The sequence below is a fragment of the Oncorhynchus gorbuscha genome, linkage group LG18 (assembly GCF_021184085.1).
Source record: "Oncorhynchus gorbuscha isolate QuinsamMale2020 ecotype Even-year linkage group LG18, OgorEven_v1.0, whole genome shotgun sequence".
Taxonomy (NCBI): domain Eukaryota; kingdom Metazoa; phylum Chordata; class Actinopteri; order Salmoniformes; family Salmonidae; genus Oncorhynchus; species Oncorhynchus gorbuscha.
Genome location: NC_060190.1, coordinates 4,427,082 through 4,452,679, shown reverse-complemented (window position 1 = coordinate 4,452,679; position 25,598 = coordinate 4,427,082). Strand labels below are relative to the sequence as shown.

The following is a 25,598-nucleotide window of genomic DNA, read 5'->3' as shown; positions in this document are numbered from 1 at the left end:
TTTAACATTCTTTCATGAAGAGCACATGTTCAACTTCATAAAAACATGTTTTCTCCAGAGGTTATATGAAAATAAATACTGTACTAAGTGCCAATGTGCTAAATAAAGTAACAGGGGACAACTGAAAACAACAAAACCACTAGTTTACATTGGTAAAATTAGTCCTTTAAATCAGCCAAAAATTTGCTTATGACAATGGAAGTTGACAGGGTCAATGGAAGCTACTTTTGTTCCACCAGGAGTGAACATTGAATACAAGCTTCAATTCTACCATATCAATTTATGGGCAAAATGGTTCACTTGCTCGGTTTTCAACAAAAAACACCAGAGAATTGATAAAAAGACTAGAGCCAGCTTACCTGCCTTTGCTCTATAATTTGACTGTTTAATGTCCAATGTTTCTTTTCCCCCAAAAATGTAAGGAACCGTTTCACCATATTACATCATGGGTTGACCTTAAAATGGGGGACAGATGTAAATGAATCACTAATTAAATGAAATAAATCATGTTCAGAAATGACTGTCAAAGTAACCAAATAACTAGGGCTTTAGATGCACACTAATCATTTCCTATTAAACTGATTATGGCATTAGTCATGTAAACATCTTACTCTGCTGATCTTAATTGGTGTGAGGTCATAACTGAAGTAAGGATACACCTTTAAAAACACCTGGTTTTCTGAACAATCTTTAGAATGATTAGGACATGTAAACACTTTAATCAGAGTTATAGAGGTGTATTTAATCTGCATGTGCTAACACAAGCAGCACAAAACATTATTTTGACCGAATGCAGTGAGTTCAGGGAACTGAAAATATGCAGCTTAGAAATAGTTTGCACATACAAAACTTATTTTTACCTATTGCTTCATAAACCACAGTGGCTGTGGTAGAAAGTTTATTTTGATTGGCCATTTTCTGCGTTTATCAAAGTCCCATCAGCCTGATTTCAGATGTGTCCATGTAAACAGGTTTATTAGAGAGATTGTTCTTTCAAAGCATGTCAACGATTTAAAATGTAATACTGATGCACAATTTCTATTGGAAAAATATGAAAGGGACCCAAAAGGCCTTAATTTCATGGAAGGACCCATCTGTTTACGGACTCATATTTGCAAAACCTAATTATTCAATATCTTTGTTTCACAGGGGACATCCCTAATCGTTGCTCTCTAAGTGGGAGGGGCTTATCATCTGGGGAGCCTCAACAACATTATGATGCTGACAAGAAAGAGAAGAGTCTCTCCAGATCAGAACACCTCAAACACCAGCATAGAGGTACAGGGAAGAAACCTCACCACTGCTCTGTCTGTGGGAAGAGTTTTGCTAAACAAGACTTGACAAATCATGAGCAAATTCACACTCTAGAGCATGCATCTAATACCTTAAAATCTCAGAGAATTAATTCAGGGGAGGGACCTTATACCTGCTTTGATTGTGGGAAATACTTAAATCAGTCAAGAGCCCAGACTAACCACAAACACACAGGAGTGAAGCCTTATAGCTGTGATCAGTGTGGGAAGAGCTTCAATCATTCAGGATCCCTGACTATTCACCAACGCATACACACAGGAGAGAAGCCTTATAGCTGCGATCAGTGTGGGAAGAGCTTCAATCATTCAGGATCCCTGACTCTACACCAACGCATACACACAGGAGAGAAGCCTTATAGCTGTGATCAGTGTGGGAAGAGCTTCAATCAATCAGGATCCCTGACTCTACACCAACGCATACACACAGGAGTGAAGCCTTATAGCTGTGATCAGTGTGGGAAGAGCTTCAATCATTCAGGAAACCTGACTACACACCAACTCATACACACAGGAGCGAAGCCTTATAACTGTGATCATTGTGGAAAGAGCTTCAGTCGATCAGGAGACCTGATCAAACACCAACGCATACACACAGGAGAGAAGCCTTATAGCTGTGATCAATGTGGGAAGAACTTCAATCAATCAGGACACCTGACTGCACACCAACGCATACACACAGGAGAGAAGCCTTATAGCTGTGATCAGTGTGAGAAGAGTTTCAGGACGTCAGATCACCTGACTATACACCAACGCATACACACAGGAGAGAAGCCTTATAGCTGTGATCAGTGTGAGAAGATTTTCAGGACATCAGATCACCTGACTATACACCAACACATACACACAGGAGAGAAGCCTTATAGCTGTGATCAGTGTGGGAAGAGTTTCAGGACGTCAGATCACCTGACTAAACACCAACGCATACACACAGGAGAGAAGCCTTATAGATGTGATCAATGTGGGAAGAGCTTCAGTCGATCAGGATCCCTGACTACACACCAACTCATACACACAGGAGAGAAGCCTTATAGATGTGATCAGTGTGGGAAGAGTTTTGCTCGTTCAGGGTCACTGATAAAACACCAGAAAGCACAAACATGTTTTCTTTCATCTCCCTTCTCTCTGGCACCAGTTCCAGATCCCTAAATAAAGTTTACATAGAAAACATCTTGTAAACAGTCATCCATCTCCCATTCTCTAACACTTTAGTATGTCTGATTGCCATGGTAACATGTGTAGCATAATATGCAGCTCTGGATCCATATGTTACAAGCGTCTTGGAGTAGAAGTGCTGTGTGTGGTGGGGTGGGGGAGGAGGTGTTCAGAGGTATCTTTTAATTTATGAACTCATATTATCCATTAAATAATGTATAATAAAAAAGTTTAACCAATGGTAGGTGTATATTCATGTGTGGGGGAAATGTTATCTGAAGAGAGAGTCTTGAATTGTACATCATGTCTCATATAGTCATTGGTTCCTGTAGGTGCTGGGTAGAGATATGAGGGGGAGACGGTCATGACCCCATCAGACCTTTTGGCAGAACGCTCAGAATATGTTCTATAATTTACATGCAGGAACCAAATGTTAATGATGAATAATGTAAATCATAACTTGTCTGTGTTACCAGTATATAAGAGGACTAACGGGACTGCCCCGAAAGAGCTCCTGACCGTAAGTTTGTTGGAATCTCTCCAGCTGGCTGATAATAAATAATTATTAATTTAAGTTTGACTGAGTCCTTGGTAGTAATTTCCACGACACGTGTATTCAATACAAAAACACATTAAATCCTTTATCTTATGTCGCACTGCATGAGGCAAATGGTGGTCACACCAGATACTGACTACCGTTTTTTTTAAGGTATCTGTGACCAACAGATGCATACAGTTGAAGTCGGAAGTTTACATACACCTTCGCCAAACACATTTAAACTCAGTTTTTCACAAATCATGACATTTAATCCTAGTACAAATTCCCTGTTTTAGGTCAGTTAGGATCACCACTTTATTTTAAGAATGTGAAATGTCAGAATAATAGTGGTGTCATGTTTTGTCATTGATTATCATGTCTTGTCTCTGTGCTTCCCTTCTATTCGTTTCCCTCTGCTGGTTTTATTAGGTTCTTTCCCTCTTTCTATCCCTCTCTCTCCCCCCTCCCTCTCTCCCTCTCTCGCTCTCTCTCTCTATCGTTCCGTTCCTGCTCCCAGCTGTTCCTCATTCTCCTAACTACCTCATTTACTCTTTTCACACCTGTCCCCTATTTTGCCCTCTGATCAGAGTCCCTATTTCTCCCTCTGTTTTCCGCTTCTGTCCTTGTCGGATCCTTGTTTGATGTTCGCTGTTCTGTGTCCTTGTTCCGCCCTGTCGTGTTTTACCTTCTTCAGATGCTGCGTGTGAGCAGGTGTCAATGTCAGCTACGGCCGGTGTCTTCCCGAAGCGACCTGCAGTCTGTGGTCGCGTCTCCAGTCATTCCTCTCTACTGCGCTTTGGTCCGAATGTTCTTACGACGAACGTGACACCAAGCTGTTTAAAGACACAGTCAACTTAGTGTATGTAAACTTCTGACCCACTGGAATTGTGATATAGTGAATTATAAGTGACATAATCTGTCTGTAAACAATTGTTGGAAAAATTACTTGTGTCATGTACAAAGTAGATGTCCTAACCGACTTGCAAACACTATAGTTTGTTAACAAGAAATCTGTGGAGTGGTTGAAAAACAAGTTTTAATGACTCCAACCTAAGTGTATGTAAACTTCTGACTTTAATTGTCTGTATTCCCAGTCATGTGAAATCCATAGATTAGGGTCTAATTCATTTATAACAATTGACTGATTTCTTTATATGAACTGTAACTCAGTAAAATCGTGTTGAGTGAAAAAAATTCTAGAATTAACTAATTGCATAAATGATTGGGCCTACTACTGTTTTAGGTGTTCTGGGTCAGAACTGTCAACATGATTTACACCCATCAGAATATCTGTGCTGTGAAGGGCTCAACAGTGGAACTGCCCTGCACATATCAACATCCAAGTTATCATGTAGTCTCAGAACCAAACTGGTATATCCAAGAGAAATGTAATGAGGCGCCTAAAATCCTGAGCTCGGTCCAGAGTATGCAGGTTGTGCTGAGTACCTTGGGACTAAAGAGAAATACTGCACCCTGAGAATCACAGACCTGAGAGCGATTCAGCTGAGTACAAGTTCAGATTTAAAACACAGAATGGGGGTACAGCTTCCCTGGAACAACTGACTGACACAGATAATATATAATATCTAATTCTAATAATTCATTAGAATCATTCAGAGCTGCAGGTGAAGGTGTCTTCCTCCACAGAGGAATAGAAGAGAACACTGACCTGTAGCACCACCTGTCTTCTGACTGACAACCCCACCTACATCTGGTACAAGAACGGACAACATCTCCATGACCCTACTTCCCAACAATACTCCTGTAATACTCTAGTGGTCTGGGGTTACTCTACAGACAGTTACTCCTGTGCTGTAAAAGACCATGAGGATTTTCTCGCTCCTACAGTGTGTGAGTCTGGACTCACCTATAATAATAATCTTAAGTGTCAATCATTAAGGCCTGTGGACCAATAGTAGAACATGTGGGGAAAACAGACAAACCGGTGAACTCTTGGATAGTAACACTAGTAGGAACTATACAGTATAATATACAAGGTAGAAAATGGATGATGGTATGTTATCTAGTTATTCCATTTTAGAATAAGACTGTAACGTAACAAAATGTGAAAAAAGTCCAGGGTTCTGAATACTTTCTGAATGCTCTGTGTGTGTCTATATAATTTATTCATTTTAAATGAACCAGTCCAATACATCTTAAACACTTGAAATCGTCTCATTATCGTTTGAGGAATTGATCAGATACATTTAGTTTCAGGTGTTCAGGGTCAGAGCTGTTTGAATGTGACTCACACCAAGAGGAGTATCTGTGCCTTGAAGGGGTCAACAGTGGACATTACCTGCACGTATAGACATCCCAGCTGGCATAACGTCACAGAAGTATCCTGGTTCAACAAATGGGAGACTGGAGTTACTACAGATCTAATCCAGGACCCAGAGTATGCAGGTCGTGTGAAGTACCAACCAACTACAGACAAAGACTCCACCCTGAGAATCACAGACCTGAGAGAGAGTGACTCTGCTGAATATAAGTTTAGATTTACAACAACGGAGGTAAAATGGGGATACAGCTTCCCTGGAATAACTCTGATTGTCACAGGTAATACTGTCCTTACAGTATTATATCATCTAGTCTAAGTCATTATCTCATTGGTGGAAATAATGATGATTGTGCTATTTTGTCTTCATTTACCCATTTTCAGACCTGCAGGTGAAGGAGACTCCTGGCACAGAGGAAGGGAAGGTGACACTGACCTGTAGCTCCACCTGTATTCTAACTGACAACCCCACCTACATCTGGTACAAGAACGGACAACTTCTCACCAACCCAAACACCCAAGATAACTACCTCTACTTAGACCAAATCAGCAGTGGGGACGCAGGCAGCTACTACTGTAGTGTTAAAGGATACAAGAATATCCGTTCTCCTGTTACATTCTTTGGGGAGCCAATGTCTTTTAAGAATGCAGTTGTAGGAATCATAGTGGTTATTCTAATTCTCATACTCTGTCTCTTTGGGTTCATGTGGTTCAGGTGAGTGAGATTAATTTATCCCTTTTCACATTCTGTGGTTTAATCGATCAAAATATGTATATTGCTCTATTAATTGATGAATTATTTCACAAAACAGGAAGAAGGCCTCCAAATCCACCTCTGACACAAGAGACAGAAGAGACGCAGCAGAGAACGGACAGGTGAGTCTTCTGGAATCAGTTTACTAAGAGCTACAGTGATCTGTATTCAGATGGACTCAATGACTGTGGTAATATCTTTCACCCCTCATGTTGTCTGTCTTCTCTCCCCATCAGAGAGACTCTAATCCAGTGTATGACAACATCTCAGGCATGAACTTGTCCCCTATTGCAGCACAGAGAGTGATCACAGACGAGCAGGATGACATTACCTACGCCAGCATCCAACACAGAAACCAGGAAGTGCCTCTGGACTCCACCGTCCCACCGTCTCACCCCCAGAAACAGGACGAGGATTTCCAGTACACTACTGTGAAATTCAACAGCCCCAGTGCTGCTCAATAGACATTGGGAGGGATTCAATCCAATCATAGGTTATAGACATTGGGAGGGATTCAATCCAATCATAGGTTATAGACATTGGGAGGGATTCAATCCAATCATAGGTTATAGACATTGGGAGGGATTCAATCCAATCATAGGTTATAGACATTGGGAGGGATTCAATCCAATCATAGGTTATAGACATTGGGAGGGATTCCATCCAATCATAGGTTATAGACATCGGGAGGGATTCAATCCAATCATAGGTTATAGACATTGGGAGGGATTCCATCCAATCATAGGTTATAGACATTGTGGCTTTTAATGTAATTATTATTTTTTTAAATGCTTTTGGAAATTGCTATATAATTCCTCAATTCAAATGTCTTTGATTTCAGCTTGAACTATCTATTTAAATGAAAGTACAGCTCAAACTGTTCAGTCCATATTCTACTGTTCTATTATGGCCAGAGGGGATAAAAACTGTTCATTTTTTACAGTAACTTTGTTGTTGTCATATCTCAAACAGACAGTTTCAGCATTAAAGATTCCAGGTTTAAATAACACAATATAACCTACGTTATTCATGAGATCTTATACTAAATGTACTATAAATCAGTGATTTAAACATCCCATCCATACACCACACTAAACCTACACATAGTCTGTGTCTGGAAAGGCATCCTATTCCCTACATACTGTGACACTGCGGACACAGCTATCCTCTCTAACAGTTAGGAGCCAAACGAATGATGCCAGGAACTCTAAATGTAATTACAGTGGGGAGAACAAGTATTTGATACACTGCCGATTTTGCAAGTTTTCCTACTTACAAAGTATGTAGAGGTCTGTAATTTTTATCATAGGAACACTTATGTGAGAGTCACTTGTGAGAGATGGAATCGAAAACAAAAATCCAGAAAATCACATTAATTTGCATGACATAAGTATTTGATCACCTACCAACCAGTAAGAATTCCGGCTCTCACAGACCTGTTAGTTTTTCTTTAAGAAGCCCTCCTGTTCTCCACTCATTACCTGTATTAACTGTACCTGTTTGAACGTGTTACCTGTATAAAAGACACCTGTCCACACACTCAATCAAACAGACTCCAACCTCTCCACAATGGCCAAGACCAGGGAGCTGTGTAAGGACATCAGGGATAAAATTGTAGACCTGCACAAGGCTGGGATGGGCTACAGGACAATAGGCAAGCAGCTTGGTGAGAAGGCAACAACTGTTGGCGCAATTATTAGAAAATGGAAGACGTTCAAGATGACGGTCAATAACCCTCGGTCTGGGGCTCCATGCAAGATCTCACCTCGTGGGGCATCAATGATCATGAGGAAGGTGAGGGATCAGCCCAGAACTACACGGCAGGACCTGGTCGATGACCTGAAGAGAGCTGGGACCACAGTCTCAAAGAAAACCATTAGTAACACACTACGCCGTCATGGATTAAAATCCTGCAGAGCACGCAAGGTCCCCCTGCTCAAGCCAGCGCATGTCCAGTCCCTTCTGAAATTTGCCAATGATCATCTGGATGATCCAGAGGAGGAATGGGAGAAGGTCATGTGGTCTGATGAGACAAAAATATAGCTTTTTGGTCTAAACTCCACTTGCCGTGTTTGGAGGAAGAAGAAGGATGAGTACAACCCCAAGAACACCATCCTAACCATGAAGCATGGAGGTGGAAACATCATTCTTTGGGGATGCTTTTCTGCAAAGGGGACAGGACGACTGCACCATATTAAGGGGAGGATGGATGGGGCCATGTATCACGAGATCTTGGCCAACAACCTCCTTCCCTCAGTAAGAGCATTGAAGATGCATTGAAGATGGGTCGTGGCTGGGTCTTCCAGCATGGCAACGACCCGAAACACACAGAAACACACAGCCAGGGCAACTAAGGAGTGGCTCCGTAAGAAGCTATATACTCCCTGACTGTTGCTATATACTCCCTGACTGTTGCTATATACTCCCTGGCCGTTGCTATATACTCCCTGACTGTTGCTATATACTCCCTGACTGTTGCTATATACTCCCTGACTGTTGCTATATACTCCCTGACTGTTGCTATATACTCCCTGGCTGTTGCTATCAAGGTGAGAAACAGACTCATTGTTTACCTGTCCAGGTAACTAGTACGGGGGACAAGTATGAAAATGTATTCACTCACTACTGTAAGGCACTCTGGATAAGAGTGTCTGCTAAATGACCAAACATGTAAAATGTATACATCCAAAGGTGATTCTAACTAACCATTCAGTGTCTGCTTTCCCCTTTCATCTGGGATGGTGTAGCTCCATCTGATCAGCCTTAGAGACAGTTGGCGATTCCTTCAGAGAACTGAGTCAACCACAACATTCCAGGTTAAAATGACAGTAGTACTAGAAATGAATGACAGACAGGTGATTCATAGAGAAAGCTTTACCAAACGGGTACAGAGGATCCTGTAGGGGGTGGGGCCCAAAGACCCTCCCCATTATTTCACCTTTATTTAACCAGGTAGGCCAACTGCGACCTGGCCAAGATAAAGCAAAGCAGTTCGATACATACAACAACACAGTTACACATAAACAAACATACAGTCAATAATAAAGTAGAAAAACAGTGTGCAAATGAGGTAGGATAAGAGATGTAAGTCAATTGAGGTAGGATAAGAGATGTAAGTCAATAATGAGGTAGGATAAGAGATGTAAGTCAATAATGAGGTAGGATAAGGGATGCAAGACAATAACGAGGTAGGATAAGGGAGGTATGGCAATAAATAGGCCATGGTGGCGAAGTAATTACAATATAACTATTAAACACTGGAATGGTAGATGTGCAGAAGATGAATGTGCAAGTAGAGATACTGGGGTGCAAAGGAGCAAGATACATAAGTAAATACAGTATGGAGATGAGGTAGCATTGTTGATTAAGGGGACCTTAAGGTTCATGTTTTGCTGCAGAACTTATAGTAAGATGCTGTTGCTATGTGTCTAAAAACTCTGCCACTATACAAGGCACAAACTATCTATATTAGTCTTTGTGGTTAAGCCCTGGCTGTAACCACTGTCTGGTTTTGACATTTTGGTCTTGTGTGACAGTGGACAATGTTAATGAATTCAGAGAAGCTACTGTACTAGGTTGCCTTATAAGGTAACCTCAGCTTATTGATACACACATACTGTAATGCGTGCGTACTGGCAGCAGAGAAGTCAGGCGCAGGAGATCAAAGACTGTGTTATAACGGTGCAGTTTAATCATAAAAATCACTGTGAACAAAAACAATAAATAAATACAATGGGACGAAACCCTTCTCACGCCAGACATTATGTGCACAAACTCTTACAATCAACACTTCCGGACAAGGACATGGGGGGGAACAGAGGGTTAAATACACAAAATGGAATTGATGGAATTGAAACCAGGTGTGAGGAAGACAAGACAAAACCAATGGAAAATGAAAGGTGCATCGGCGATGGCTAGAAGGTCGGTGACGTCGACCGCGAATGCCACCCGAACTAGTAGAGGGTCCGACTCTGGCGGAAGTCGTGCCAGTACCCCCCTCCCTTGACGCGCGGCTCCAGCAATGGGCCGACACCGGCCTCGGGGACGACCGGGAGGGCGAGGCGCATCCGGACGAAGACGGAGGAACTCCTGCAGCATTGAAGGGTCCAACACATCCTCGACCGGAACCCAGCACCTCTCCTCCGGACCGTACCCCGTGCGCTGGGGGCCCCCCGATGTCCAGAGGGGACGGAGGAACCTTCCGCACCTCAGACTCCTGGAGCAGACCAGCCACCACCGGCCTGAGGAGAGACACATGGAACGAGGGGTTATACGGAAATCGGGTGGAAGTTGTAACCTGTAACAAACCTCGTTCACTCTCCTCAGGACTTTAAATGGCCCCACAAACCGCGGACGCAGGTTCCGGCCCCAATAGATCAACCGGTCACGAACAGCAGACTGGACGTACAGATGCCCAGCGGGACACTGGACGGGAGCGCGCTATGCACGTAACGCCTGCTCAATGTCCGTGTCCAGCTCATCACACTACTGGCATCACCAGGCAGGAGGCGGGGAGTTTTGGAGTGGGATCCATGGACCGCTCCTCTGTGTCATACAGCCGAGACAATGCATCTGCCTTCACGTTCTGGGAGCCTGGTGTTGTGTCTTTACTATTGTAACGGCTGTCGTCGGTGGAAGAAGGTGAGGACCAAGGTGCAGCGTGGTAAGTGTTCATGATTTTTAATATAATCAACACTGAACACTACACAAAATAATAACTAGGAAGAACGAACAAACGAAACAGTCCTGTTTAGTGAATACACACAAAACAGTTAACCTGCTATTCATCATCTTTGTTTCACAGCGGTCAACTCTACCCGTAGCTCTCTCAGTGGGAGGGGCTTATCATCTGGGGAAGCCTCAAAAACAACATGATGCTGACAAGTCGTCTCTCCAGAAGAGTCTCTCCAGATCAGAACGTCTCAATGAACACCAGCAAAGACTTACAGGAAGAAACCTCACCACCGCTGCTCTGACTGTGGGAAAAATTTTGCTAAACAGAGAAAATTGGTCATTTACCAGCGGATTCATGCTGGAGGAAGCCTTATAGTTGTGATCAGTGTGGGAAGAGTTTTGCTTGAGATTTCACCGTGACCAAACACCGACTTATACACACAGGAGAGAGGCCTTATAGCTGTGATCAGTGTGGGAGGAGTTTTAATCAATCAGCAGCCCTGAGCACACACCAACGCATACACACTGGAGAGAGGCCTTATAGCTGTGATCAGTGTGGGAAGATCATGTTTCAACAATACAAGGTGTGTATTCATGTATTCAATAGATCAATAAATATATTCCATTATCTGCTCAACAACGTCTGCTTATAACATTAATTATATGTTTTAAAAAAATCTAATGATCAATTTTTAAAAGGACCATAGTCCTCTTGTATAATTAGTTTGCTCCTAAAAGATATTCACATATTTATTTTAAAACCTTTCACCAGGTTTTAGTGTAGCTGATGGGACACATAGAAGTACAGAAGATATAGGACTATTAGTGTCGTCAAATTAAGTTGTTGAATTTATTTTAAAGGATTTAATTTGTGATATCTTTGAACTTTCCTTATTGTGTATTAAGTTTGCTCCAGAAAGATGTTCACACATTTTATTGTGAATCGAATGATGTGTTGGTTGTTAGGAAGAGGCATCATGGGGGCAGGAAGTCAGCTCTGCCCATCAGTACCTGTAGGTCATGTCAAACACAGACCTCACACTCTTCTGTTTCCTCACAGCCAGTAAGGTCTCCTACCAAACCTCTCTCTCTTCACACTGGAAATACACTTCATAATATCTTATACCTCAACATTCTACTGTTTATTGGTGATTTGTTATGTGGAACGAATGCTTGCATGTAAATGTCATTGTAAAACATACATACGAATGTGGTTTCATGTTTTCTTTTACATTGCTGATTGGATATACATTTTTTTTTTAAATATGTATTTAAAAAAAAATTTTTAGTTGAATTCTGTAGAAGAGACCAGGATATGTTGTTACCCTGTGTCCCAATACTCAGTGTTATAGTCCTGGTCCTGAGAATAAAACAGGTTTAAAACAACAACAGAGAAACACGTGTCTTACAGTGCTACACATCTGTTATAATAGAGACGTTTTCCTGCTTAATGGAAGTATCAGGTGTAGTTTTTCACCAGTTATAAAGTGTGTTTGTTGTCTCTTTATGTTTCTAGGCTGCAGGGAGGGAGATGCAACAACAGCCTTGAGAACATCTGGACTCAAATAGAACTCTGTTCCAAGTTGCTGTCAGGTAAAAGTAGACGATAGCAGACAACAGGATACTTTTGGAAAGGGGTGTTGTTGAACATTTTCTTGACTTTACTCAATCTGTATAGTTTTGGTAAAATCTTATCGAGGAACTTTCTGAAGTAAGATTAGCCTGGGGCAGCAGGTAGCCTAGTGGTTAGACCGTTGGGCCAGTAACCGAAAGGTTGCTAAATCGAATCCCCGAGCCGACAGGGTAAACAACTTTAGTTCTGCCCGTGAACAAGGCAGTTATCCCACTGTTCCTCTACCGTCATTGTAAATAAAAATGTGTTCTTATCTGACTTGCCTAGTTAAATAAAGATGTGAGACGTTATGCTGTCATAACGTAATCAAGCTTGGATATTTCGATAGATGTTTGATTGCTCTGGTCTAGGGGTGCATCAGTTGCAGACTTGAGACAGGAATTCTCCCCTGCAACCCCTAATCCTTATCTGAACTCTGTGAGAACATAGTAACTGGACTGTATGTAGCCTACCCATTTCTTGTCTTAGTAAGAAACACTGAAGAAAACAATAGCTTCCACGATGGATCCGGTAAGTCTGGTTTACTTTGAACCGTATAGGCCTGCTGTGCTGTGCTTTGCTTTTGTTTATTTATTGTATACAAGTTATATACATAGACAGAAGGGTGTTAGTTATAAATACAGTATATTTGACTGTAGTTTAGTTAAGAAGAAAGACTTACACAGTGGTGTGAAGTACTTAAATAAACAATATTTTAAAGTACTACATAATTCGTTTTTTGGGGTATCTGTACTTTACTATTTATATATTTGAAAACTTTTACTTTACTACATTCTTGTTGAAAATGATGTACTTTTTACTCCTTAAATGTACTCGCTACATTTTGAATGCTTAGCAGGACCGGAAAATGGTTCAATTCACACACTTATCAAGAGAACATCCCTGGTCCTCCCTACTGCCTCTGATCTAGCGGACTCACTAAATACAAATACTTTTTGTAAATTATGTCTGAGTGTTGGAGTGTGCCCCTGCCTATCCGTAAATCATTTAAAAAACAATACATTTGTGCCTTCCGGTTTGCTTTGTATAAAGACATTTGAATTATTCATACTTATACTTGAACAATTACATTTACCTTTGATACTTAAGTATATTTAAAACCAAATACTTTTACTCAAGTAGATTTAACTGTGTGACTTTTACTTGAGTCATTTTCTATTATGGTATCTTTACTTTGACTCAAGTATGACTATTGGGTACTTTTTCCACCGCTGGACTTACGTTTATTTTTGACCGGAGAATTACTTGTGAATTAGGTTTGATGCAGCCATTGCAAAGACCTGCATAAATATCTGATATTTCCTATCTGTGCTGGTAGTGAACAGCAGCTGCCATTGTATCAGCAGCGAAAGACCGGAACATTTAATTCCCAGACACTCCCTCACGAGAGAGAGGCTTGTTGAGATCCTCCCTCTTTGTGCATCTGTTCCAAGTGGCTGCCAGGTAAAAGTAGACGATAGGAGACAACAGGATTCTTAGTGAAAGGGGTGTTGTTGGACATTTTCTTGACTTTACTCGACTTTTATTGATCACGTAAAATGTTATCCAGGAACTTTCTGTGATAATACTAGGTTACATGAGACGTTTATTTGTTCTAACATAGATGTTTGATTGCTCTGGTCTAGGGGCGCATCAGTTGCAGTCTTGAGAATCGAATTTTCTCTCAGCAACTCATTACTAGCTGTCATTATCCGAACACTACAACAAAGTTGTCAAACTGTACCCTACAACATTTCATGCCATACAAAGAAACAATGGCTTCCGCAATGGATCAGGTAAATCTGGTTTTAACATATGCCCGCTGTGTTGTATAAAATGTCTAGGACTAGTTTTCATCACCTTTTATCCTCCACATTCCTGTGTTCGGTTTAAACTGCTGGACAAAAATAAACATGATTGTAAAAGTTGTTAGGATATTTTTTCCCTCAGCAAAGTAACGTTAATCTACAGCTATATCATGTTTGGAAATCTGTCATATTATCTAATATATCTCTACTTCCTCCCAAAATGTGCACTTGTTCACCTCCACTGATTTGAAAGTCAGATGATCCATTATATGACCAGATACTCACTCTGACAATGAAAATACATATTCTTCTTTGGGGTTTATCAGTGGTTGGCATCCAACTTTATGGTACATTACACCACCTACTGTACTGGAGGGTGGGCCAGCAACTAAATCCTATCAACTTTATGGTACATTACACCACCTACTGTACTGGAGTGTGGGCCAGCAACTAAATCCTATCAACTTTATGGTACATTACACCACCTACTGTACTGGAGGGTGGGCCAGCAACTAAATCCTATCAACTTTATGGTACATTACACCACCTACTGTACTGGAGGGTGGGCCAGCAACTAAATCCTATCAACTTTATGGTACATTACACCACCTACTGTACTGGAGGGTGGGCCAGCAACTAAATCCTATCAACTTTATGGTACATTACACCACCTACTGTACTGGAGGGTGGGCCAGCAACTAAATCCTATCAACTTTATGGTACATTACACCACCTACTGTACTGGAGGGTGGGCCAGCAACTAAATCCTATCAACTTTATGGTACATTACACCACCTACTGTACTGGAGGGTGGGCCAGCAACTAAATCCTATCAACTTTATGGTACATTACACCACCTACTGTACTGGAGTGTGGGCCAGCAACTAAATCCTATCAACTTTATGGTACATTACACCACCTACTGTACTGGAGTGTGGGCCAGCAACTAAATCCTATCAACTTTATGGTACATTACACCACCTACTGTACTGGAGTGTGGGCCAGCAACTAAATCCTATCAACTTTATGGTACATTACACCACCTACTGTACTGGAGTGTGGGCCAGCAACTAAATCCTATCAACTTTATGGTACATTACACCACCTACTGTACTGGAGGGTGGGTCAGCAACTAAATCCTATCTCCCAGCCCCGTTCTCTTAAAAGTATCAATATTTACGACTGTATCTAACAATGTTCTTCTTATTAAACTCAATTCCTGCTTGCACACGCTGGAGAGAATCCTTACTCCTGTCTTTGTGGTGTCAGAGAAATGCTATAGGAAGAGAGACTTTTCAAACAATATATTTATTGTAAGATATGCAAAAATGAAGCAATCAACCATCACTAAGAATAGTCCGTGTTGAAAGCTCAATGAACAGAGCTGTCTTTAGCCTTTTATTGAAAGTACATCCCTTTTTATCGTTGACAGTTAGCAGATGTTCAGAAACAGACACTGGAAACAGATTTGCACGAAGTAATTTAGCTGGTCTGTGTAGATCATGATGGCTGATATTGCCACCACTCACTGTTCCTCCCTGCACTTCCCACATAGCTACATTCCTGCTGATTGTAAACAGCGGAGGTCACATACTGTGGTAGCACCCAAACAGCTCATACATCTGTACGCTCAGAGTTATGACTAAGTCACACAAGACAAGCCTGTATCAGCAAAGAATATTAGCATATAACAATAGACAATTCCCTCAGTAATATAGTAAAATATAACAATAGACAATTCTCTCAGTAAAAACAGTATAGTATGTCTAATTTAACAGTATAGTAGAATAATATAAAACTATAATATTAATGATAAAACACCAGAAAGCAAACGTGTGTCACAACTTCCGCCGACGTTGGTCCCCTCTTGTTCGGGCGGCGTTTGGCGTTCCACGTCACCGACCTTCTAGCCATCGCCGATCCACTTTTCATTTAGTCTTGTCTTCCATCAGTGATGACTCTTGCACTGAGATGCTGAACCTTAGAACGCTACGCCACTCAGGACCAATCTATTACACCATCCATCCATCCAGACTAGAACAGACCTTCAGGACCAATCTATTACACCATCCATCCACCAGACTAGAACAGACCTTCAGGACCAATCTATTACACCATCCATCCACCAGACTAGAACAGACCTTCAGGACCAATCTATTACACCATCCATCCACCAGACTAGAACAGACCTTCAGGACCAATCTATTACACCATCCATCCACCAGACTAGAACAGACCTTCAGGACCAATCTATTACACCATCCATCCACCAGACTAGAACAGACCTTCAGGACCAATCTATTACACCATCCATCCACCAGACTAGAACAGACCTTCAGGACCATCCATCCATCCAGACTAGAACAGACCTTCAGGACCAATCTATTACACCATCCATCCACCAGACTAGAACCACCTTCAGGACCAATCTATTACACCATCCATCCACCAGACTAGAACAGACCTTCAGGACCAATCTATTACACCATCCATCCACCAGACTAGAACAGACCTTCAGGACCAATCTATTACACCATCCATCCACCAGACTAGAACAGACCTTCAGGACCAATCTATTACACCATCCATCCACCAGACTAGAACATACCTTCAGGACCAATCTATTACACCATCCATCCACCAGACTAGAACAGACCTTCAGGACCAATCTATTACACCATCCATCCACCAGACTAGAACAGACCTTCAGGACCAATCTATTACACCATCCATCCACCAGACTAGAACAGACCTTCAGGACCAATCTATTACACCATCCATCCACCAGACTAGAACAGACCTTCAGGACCAATCTATTACACCATCCATCCACCAGACTAGAACATACCTTCAGGACCAATCTATTACACCATCCATCCACCAGACTAGAACAGACCTTCAGGACCAATCTATTACACCATCCATCCACCAGACTAGAACAGACCTTCAGGACCAATCTATTACACCATCCATCCACCAGACTAGAACAGACCTTCAGGACCAATCTATTACACCATCCATCCACCAGACTAGAACAGACCTTCAGGACCAATCTATTACACCATCCATCCACCAGACTAGAACAGACCTTCAGGACCAATCTATTACACCATCCATCCACCAGACAGAACAGACCTACACATAGTCTGTCTGAAATGGCATCCTATTACCTATATACTGTCAGGTGACATTCCAGATGCAGCCATCCTCTCTAATAGTTAGAAGTCAAACAAATGATGTCAGGAACTCCAAATGTCATTAAGTCGTCTCACAAATCATCATCGCCATGGTGATGCTCCATGACATCATTTATTTGGTCGGTTGAAGTGTTGTAGAGGAGTGGGTATAGCAGTACTACACTCTAAGAAAAAAGGTGCTATCTAGAACCTGAAAGGGTTCTTCGGCTGTCCCCATAGGAAAACCCTTTGAAGAACCCTTTTGTGTTTCAGTTAGAACCTCTTTGGTTCCAGGTAGAACTCTTTAGGGTTCCATGTAGAACCCTTTCAACAGACCAGATGCTTTTTAACTTTCTGTGGAGAAACCGAACCCGTCACATTAGGAAACTGTTGTAATGAACACATGAGTGGTGGGCTGAATTGTCTGGACATTCCTACCTTAAATAATACTTTTAAGATCAATTTGATAAAACACTACATAAGAAGACCTACTTCTATGTGAAACCTTATTCCTCATCATGCCTTTTCTACTTTGGTGGCCTTAACTTCATGTTGGTTTGCTATTGACAAAGTTCCAGTGAAGCTCTGCATTTCCTCAGCAGGTTTTCTAGTCATGAACCTTCATTTAGAAGCATAATTTCTCTCCACACGTATATTATATCTGGAATAATCAGCACATATTGTGTAACAATAAATCTTTGTTTTTAGAATATTGGTTCAGAAATAATATCCTATCCTTATCACTTGACAAGATCCCTATTTCGTCTAAAGAGTTTACAATTATTTTAGTCTCCATTCCCTCAGGTGTTGCTTTATTATTCAGGAACATGTTAAGACCCTCAGAACCTACCTTAGATTACAGCTGTTGACTCAATAGTAGTAAAGATTTGTTCTTGTTTTGGTCCATTCAACAACAGAGTGATACTTTCCTTGTATCAACAGGATTTTGTATCTCTCTATACACCTTATGTCATGCCTTATTGGAATTGTTTTATTGATAATATTTGTTGTCTCACACAAACGTACTGACTAACACAATTAAGGATGTTTATTATAAAATGATCAATTTATATTATCCTGCCAACCACTATATGAAGAAGTTTTAAAAAGAAATACATTCAAATTGTACCGTTTGAAATGACCACCCAGAAACCGTGTTGAATCTTTTTTTTATGGTATTCAAGTAAAGAATCTGTGGCAAGACATCAGTAGATTTATAATGGAACATATTCATGAAGATTTTACACAATTATGGAGAGATGTACTGCATGAATACTTTACCTACGATATAAATAATTTGGATAGATATTTTTCTTCTTCGTTCACTCGCCGTACAGTAGGTGGCGGTAATACTCCAATAGGTGTAGTCTGCCATAAAACCCTAAAGAAGAACAAGACAACAGGAAATTGTTGACGAGAACAGTTTGGGTCGAACAGTTCCTATCATACAAGAAACAGTAGCTTCCCAATGGATCGGGTAACTCTGGTTTTAACATTATATGCCCACTGTGTTGTATAAAATGTCTAGGCCTCGTTTTCATCATATTTGAACCTCTACATTGCTGTGTTCTGTTTGGAGCGGCAGGTAGCCTAGTGGTTAGAGCGTTGGGTCAGTAACCGAATCCCCGAGCTGACCAGATAAACATATGTCGTTCTGTCCCTGAACAAGGCAGTTTAACCAACTTTGTATGTATTATGGATCCCCATTAGCTGCCAAGGCAGCAGCTACTCTTCCTGGGGTCCAGCAAAATTAAGGCAGTAAATACAATCATGTTTAGCCAGTTATGGTAAACTGTAGCTAGTGTCGTGGAAATATTTGGGTAATCACATTTCACAAATACTGGAGCCTGTGAGTACAAGTAGATTTTTTTTATTACTTCATAATTGTTGGTAAAATGATTAAATGACTGAACAAATCATTTTAAATGGAACTGTAACTAAGTAAACTTATACTCTGTTTTATATCTGATTAACAATATGAGTTCATAAGATGTGATTGTGTGACACAGACAAGGAGTAATTAAAGTTAATGAACACCATTCCAACTAGGAAGAAAGAAGTGAACTGTGTAAACAGATAAGGTTGTTAACCTATGGTTGAACCGACGAAACTGACCTCTGGGGTTTTTAGATAAGACAATGAGTGCATTCCTAGGTTTTCTGTTAATTAGAACTGTCATCTAAGTGGTGATTGATAATGTTGAGGGGTCAAAAGTTACCTGGGAGTGTGTTGTAAGTTAGAATGAACTTTTCACCTCACTTTGTCCCTGTCGAGAGGAGGGGTTTCTGTTAAGCAATGAAATGACGTCATGTTTTGTATATAAACTGTTGCTCATGGTGAAGTGGCAGCGCGCTCCGAGAATAAATTCTGTTACCTATTATTAAAAAGACTGGGCTCCGTCTATTTTATGCAAACAAGAATCTTACAAATTCTAATAAAATAGTTTAAGGGTTGTCAATTAATGAAAACACATTAGCATAATTAAATTACAGTAACAATAATAAAAGCAGAGCTGGAATCATGAAAACGACTGCCTTCCAGTCTTGACACAGAATATTTATACATTTGTCCTTCTTACTTCACACTCATCGTAAGTCCTCTTAATGGCTTATCACCTGTTGCATTTAGCCACCGTTATCATATTGCCTTCATATTAGGACATGCAACCTGTAGAGTCACATAAATAGTTTTTAAACATGTAGGACCACAGCAACAGACCTTGGTGTAGCAGTATAACTTTAGACCGTCCCCTCGCCCATACCCGGGCCCCTCTGCACACATCAACAACAGTCACCCACGAAGCATCGTTACCCATCGCTCCACAAAAGCCGCGGCCCCTGCAGAGCAAGGGGAACTACTACTTCAAGTTCTCAGAGCAAGTGACGTCACTGATTGAAACGCTATTTAGCGTGCACCGCTAACTCAGCTAGCCGTTTCACATCCGTTACATTGGCACTCTATAGGATTAACCAATCCATGACATCCTGCTGACTACTGAAAGGGGAACCCCTGTTCTGGGAAAAACCCAAGAGGTGTAACCATAGTTGGCCATAACAGTTACAAGAATAACCATGTGCTTGTCTAATGGTGTCCAAAGACAGAGAGCACATAGATGCACTAGTTTTGCTGGCTCCTTCTGAAATAAATAATTGCCACATATGTACTGAACAATTCACAATACTAGCTACCTGATAGGAGTGCTGGTGTTGGATTTTCCAGTTCCTATACTGTTTTTTTAGAAGTAGTAAGCTGAATCGATATGGACATGGACTTAACCATTAGTATATGTGTAAGCAGAACCAATGTGTATGTGCCACCTGAGTCAATATGCACCTCTATTATGGGCGGCAGGTATCCTAGTGGTTACAATATTGGGCCAGTAACCGAAAAGTTTGCTAAGGAGGAATCCCCAAGCTGACAAGGTAAAAAATCTGTCATTCTGCACCTGAAAAGGGCAGTTAACCCACTGTTCCTAGGCCTCCATTTTAAATAAGAATATGTGACTTGCCTAGTTAAATTAAGATTACATAAAGAAATGGACCATCTTGGCTTTGTGCTAAGCCATGTAATAAAGTCTATATAAATGTAATGTTCCGGTAACCTCGACGCTAGCTGGGTACGTTAGCTTACGAGGTACATTAATAGCTTTAGGTTGGTTGTTTTTATGTTAAACTTCAAGATTTACACCAAGGACGTTGCCTCTCGGATCATCACTCTCCCTCGCTTGGGCAAGGGACATTTAAGGCACTCAGATGTAAAACGCAATTCAAGGGTTGAGGGTTTAGCCGAAGGCTGTTGAGTTTGAAACGCAGCTGGAAGGCAATCAGGAAGATGCTAGATCAGTTGGGACCATTATAGGCAATGAGAGGGCAGATATGCGTGTTGCCACAAAGTCAAACGCCTATATCGTATTTGTATTTAAGTTTAGGCATAAAGGTAGTGTTTTCAATGTTAGGGTTAAAATCACATTTAAAAATATCAGTTGTAGAAATGGGTGTGTTTGTGGTAACTAGTGACGACCAGGCACTACTTCCATACAAAGTGTTTTTTTTTTCTCCTCAAAGTTTCCTTGGATGTGAGGTGTCCTACTTTTACCAATACACTCCTAACAACCAACTCGTTACCAATACACTCCTAACAACCAACTTGTTACCAATACACTCCTAACAACCAACTCGTTACCAATACACTCCTAACAACCAACTCGTTACCAATGCACTCCTAACAACCAACTCGTTACGAAAATGTATATATGATCAAATAAGCCAGAAGCCAGATTTTGGGCCCAGTTATCCCTCTTGCTTCTCCACTTCTGTGTTGTTTGATAGGAAATGACTGCTATAAAGAAATATGGTGGAAACGAGCCCATATCCACCAATCCAACGCTCTTAGATTTGTGGCTTATAGTGAACGATTGAACATTTCAGGTAAAAGGGGATATTCTAGGGATGCACCCAAATCAAAGGGTTAGACTGAATTAATACAATATTTGGTTTAATGATCAACTGTAAAACTTATTGTGGCCAACAGGACAAAGCTAGCCCGTCCCCCTCCACCCTCCAGGAGTCCCCAGGTCGACTGCCTCTCCGTACTCTACTGCTGGGTCTGGTTGACTGCAGGAAAACACCGGGGCAGAGTGGAACTGAGAGAGGAGAAGGAGAAGAGGAACATGGAGATATGATTTCATTAAGTAAGAACCATGTGGATTAGATTAGTCTGCTTCTTTAACAATTAATTGGTTAATTATATATTGCTGACAATATCTGGTCGTTCCACCTAATTTTGAGAAGCTCCCCCCAAAACACTTTCAGATTTCACCTAATTTTAACATTCTTTCATGAAGAGCACATGTTCAACTTCATAAAAACATGTTTTCTCCAGAGGTTATATGAAAATAAATACTGTACTAAGTGCCAATGTGCTAAATAAAGTAACAGGGGACAACTGAAAACAACAAAACCACTAGTTTACATTGGTAAAATTAGTCCTTTAAATCAGCCAAAAATTTGCTTATGACAATGGAAGTTGACAGGGTCAATGGAAGCTACTTTTGTTCCACCAGGAGTGAACATTGAATACAAGCTTCAATTCTACCATATCAATTTATGGGCAAAATGGTTCACTTGCTCGGTTTTCAACAAAAAACACCAGAGAATTGATAAAAAGACTAGAGCCAGCTTACCTGCCTTTGCTCTATAATTTGACTGTTTAATGTCCAATGTTTCTTTTCCCCCAAAAATGTAAGGAACCGTTTCACCATATTACATCATGGGTTGACCTTAAAATGGGGGACAGATGTAAATGAATCACTAATTAAATGAAATAAATAATGTTCAGAAATGACTGTCAAAGTAACCAAATAACTAGGGCTTTAGATGCACACTAATCATTTCCTATTAAACTGATTATGGCATTAGTCATGTAAACATCTTACTCTGCTGATCTTAATTGGTGTGAGGTCATAACTGAAGTAAGGATACACCTTTAAAAACACCTGGTTTTCTGAACAATCTTTAGAATGATTAGGACATGTAAACACTTTAATCAGAGTTATAGAGGTGTATTTAATCTGCATGTGCTAACACAAGCAGCACAAAACATTATTTTGACCGAATGCAGTGAGTTCAGGGAACTGAAAATATGCAGCTTAGAAATAGTTTGCACATACAAACCTTATTTTTACCTATTGCTTCATAAACCACAGTGGCTGTGGTAGAAAGTTTATTTTGATTGGCCATTTTCTGCGTTTATCAAAGTCCCATCAGCCTGATTTCAGATGTGTCCATGTAAACAGGTTTATTAGAGAGATTGTTCTTTCAAAGCATGTCAACTATTAGTATTAAAATGTAATACTGATGCACAATTTCTATTGGAAAAATATGAAAGGGACCCAAAAGGCCTTAATTTCATGGAAGGACCCATCTGTTTACGGACTCATATTTGCAAAACCTAATTATTCAATATCTTTGTTTCACAGGGGACATCCCTAATCGTTGCTCTCTCAGTGGGAGGGGCTTATCATCTGGGGAGCCTCAACAACATTATGATGCTGACAAGAAAGAGAAGAGTCTCTCCAGATCAGAACACCTCAAACACCAGCATAGAGGTACAGGGAAGAAACCTCACCACTGCTCTGACTGTGGGAAGAGTTTTGCTAAACAGAACTTGACAAATCATGAGCAAATTCACACTCTAGAGCATGCATCTAATACCTTAAAATCTCAGAGAATTAATTCAGGGGAGGGACCTTATACCTGCTTTGATTGTGGGAAATACTTAAATCAGTCAGGAGCCCAGACTAACCACAAACACACAGGAGAGAAGCCTTATAGCTGTGTTCAGTGTGGGAAGAGCTTCAGTCGATCAGGATCCCTGACTACACACCAACGCATACACACAGGAGTGAAGCCTTATAGCTGTGATCAGTGTGGGAAGAGCTTCAATCAACCAGGAAACCTGACTCTACACCAACGCATACACACAGGAGTGAAGCCTTATAGCTGTGATCAGTGTGGGAAGAGCTTCAATCATTCAGGAAACCTGACTACACACCAACTCATACACACAGGAGTGAAGCCTTATAGCTGTAATCAGTGTGGGAAGAGCTTCAATCATTCAGGAGACCTGATCAAACACCAGCGCATACACACAGGAGAGAAGCCTTATAGCTGTGATCAATGTGGGAAGAACTTCAATAAATCAGGACACCTGACTGCACACCAACGCATACACACAGGAGAGAAGCCTTATAGCTGTGATCAGTGTGAGAAGAGTTTCAGGAAGTCAGATCACCTGACTATACACCAACGCATACACACAGGAGAGAAGCCTTATAGCTGTGATCAGTGTGAGAAGATTTTCAGGACATCAGATCACCTGACTATACACCAACACATACACACAGGAAAGAAGCCTTATAGCTGTGATCAGTGTGGGAAGAGTTTCAGGACGTCAGATCACCTGACTAAACACCAACGCATACACACAGGAGAGAAGCCTTATAGCTGTGATCAATGTGGGAAGAGCTTCAATCAATCAGGATCCCTGACTCTACACCAACGCATACACACAGGAGTGAAGCTTTATAGCTGTGATCAGTGTGGGAAGAGCTTCAATCATTCAGGATCCCTGACTAAACACCAACGCATACACACAGGAGAGAAGCCTTATAGCTGTGATCAGTGTGGGAAGAGCTTCAATCAATCAGGATCCCTGACTGCACACCAACGCATACACACAGGAGAGAAGCCTTATAGCTGTGATCAGTGTGAGAAGAGTTTCAGGAAGTCAGATCACCTGACTATACACCAACGCATACACACAGGAGAGAAGCCTTATAGCTGTGATCAATGTGGGAAGAGCTTCAGTCGATCAGGATCCCTGACTACACACCAACTCATACACACAGGAGAGAAGCCTTATAGATGTGATCAGTGTGGGAAGAGCTTCAGTCGATCAGGATCCCTGACTACACACCAACTCTTACACACAGGAGAGAAGCCTTATAGCTGTGATCAATGTGGGAAGAGCTTCAGTCGATCAGGATCCCTGACTACACACCAACTCTTACACACAGGAGAGAAGCCTTATAGATGTGATCAGTGTGGGAAGAGTTTTGCTCGTTCAGGGTCACTGATAAAACACCAGAAAGCACAAACATGTTTTCTTTCATCTCCCTTCTCTCTGGCACCGGTTCAGGATCCCTAAATAAAGTTTACATAGAAAACATCTTGTAAACAGTCATCCATCTCCCATTCTCTAACACTTTAGTATGTCTGATTGCCATGGTAACATGTGTAGCATAATATGCAGCTCTGGATCCATATGTTACAAGCGTCTTGGAGTAGAAGTGCTGTGTGTGGTGGGGTGGGGGAGGAGGTGTTCAGAGCTATCTTTTAATTTATGAACTCATATTATCCATTAAATAATGTATAATAAAAAAGTTTCACCAATGGTATGTATATATTCATGTGTGGGGGAAATGTTATCTGAAGAGAGTCTTGAATTGTACATCATGTCTCATACAGTCATTGGTTCCTGTAGGTGCTGGGTAGAGATATGAGGGGGAGCCGGTCATGGCCCCCTCAGACCTTTTGGCAGAACGCTCAGAATATGTTCTATAATTTACATGCGGGAACCAAATGTTAATGATGAATAATGTAAATCATGCAAATATAACTTGTCTGTGTTACCAGTATATAAGAGGACTAACGGGACTGCCCCGAAAGAGCTCCTGACCGTAAGTTTGTTGGAATCTCTCCAGCTGGCTGATAATAAATAATTATTCATTTAA

The 25,598-nt window shown here is 41.1% G+C and overlaps 1 protein-coding gene across 10 annotated transcripts in view; it reads left to right on the top strand.

Annotated features, from left to right (window-relative positions):
* LOC124002705 (zinc finger protein 501-like) overlaps window positions 1–25,598 on the top strand; it is a 35,867-nt gene extending 10,269 nt beyond the window's left edge. For 2 of the 10 annotated variants that reach the window (XM_046310381.1, XM_046310380.1), the window contains exon 3: window positions 1,150–3,039. In XM_046310381.1, coding sequence (XP_046166337.1) covers window positions 1,150–2,459 — 1,310 coding nt within the window. In that variant the 3' untranslated portion in view covers window positions 2,460–3,039. Of the gene's footprint in view, window positions 1–1,149; window positions 3,040–3,520; window positions 12,853–13,907; window positions 14,118–18,524; window positions 19,155–19,565; window positions 21,733–21,835; window positions 21,996–23,282 lie in introns of those variants that run through there. The other 8 variants (XM_046310377.1, XM_046310374.1, XM_046310378.1 and 5 more) reach the window with 8 other exon arrangements.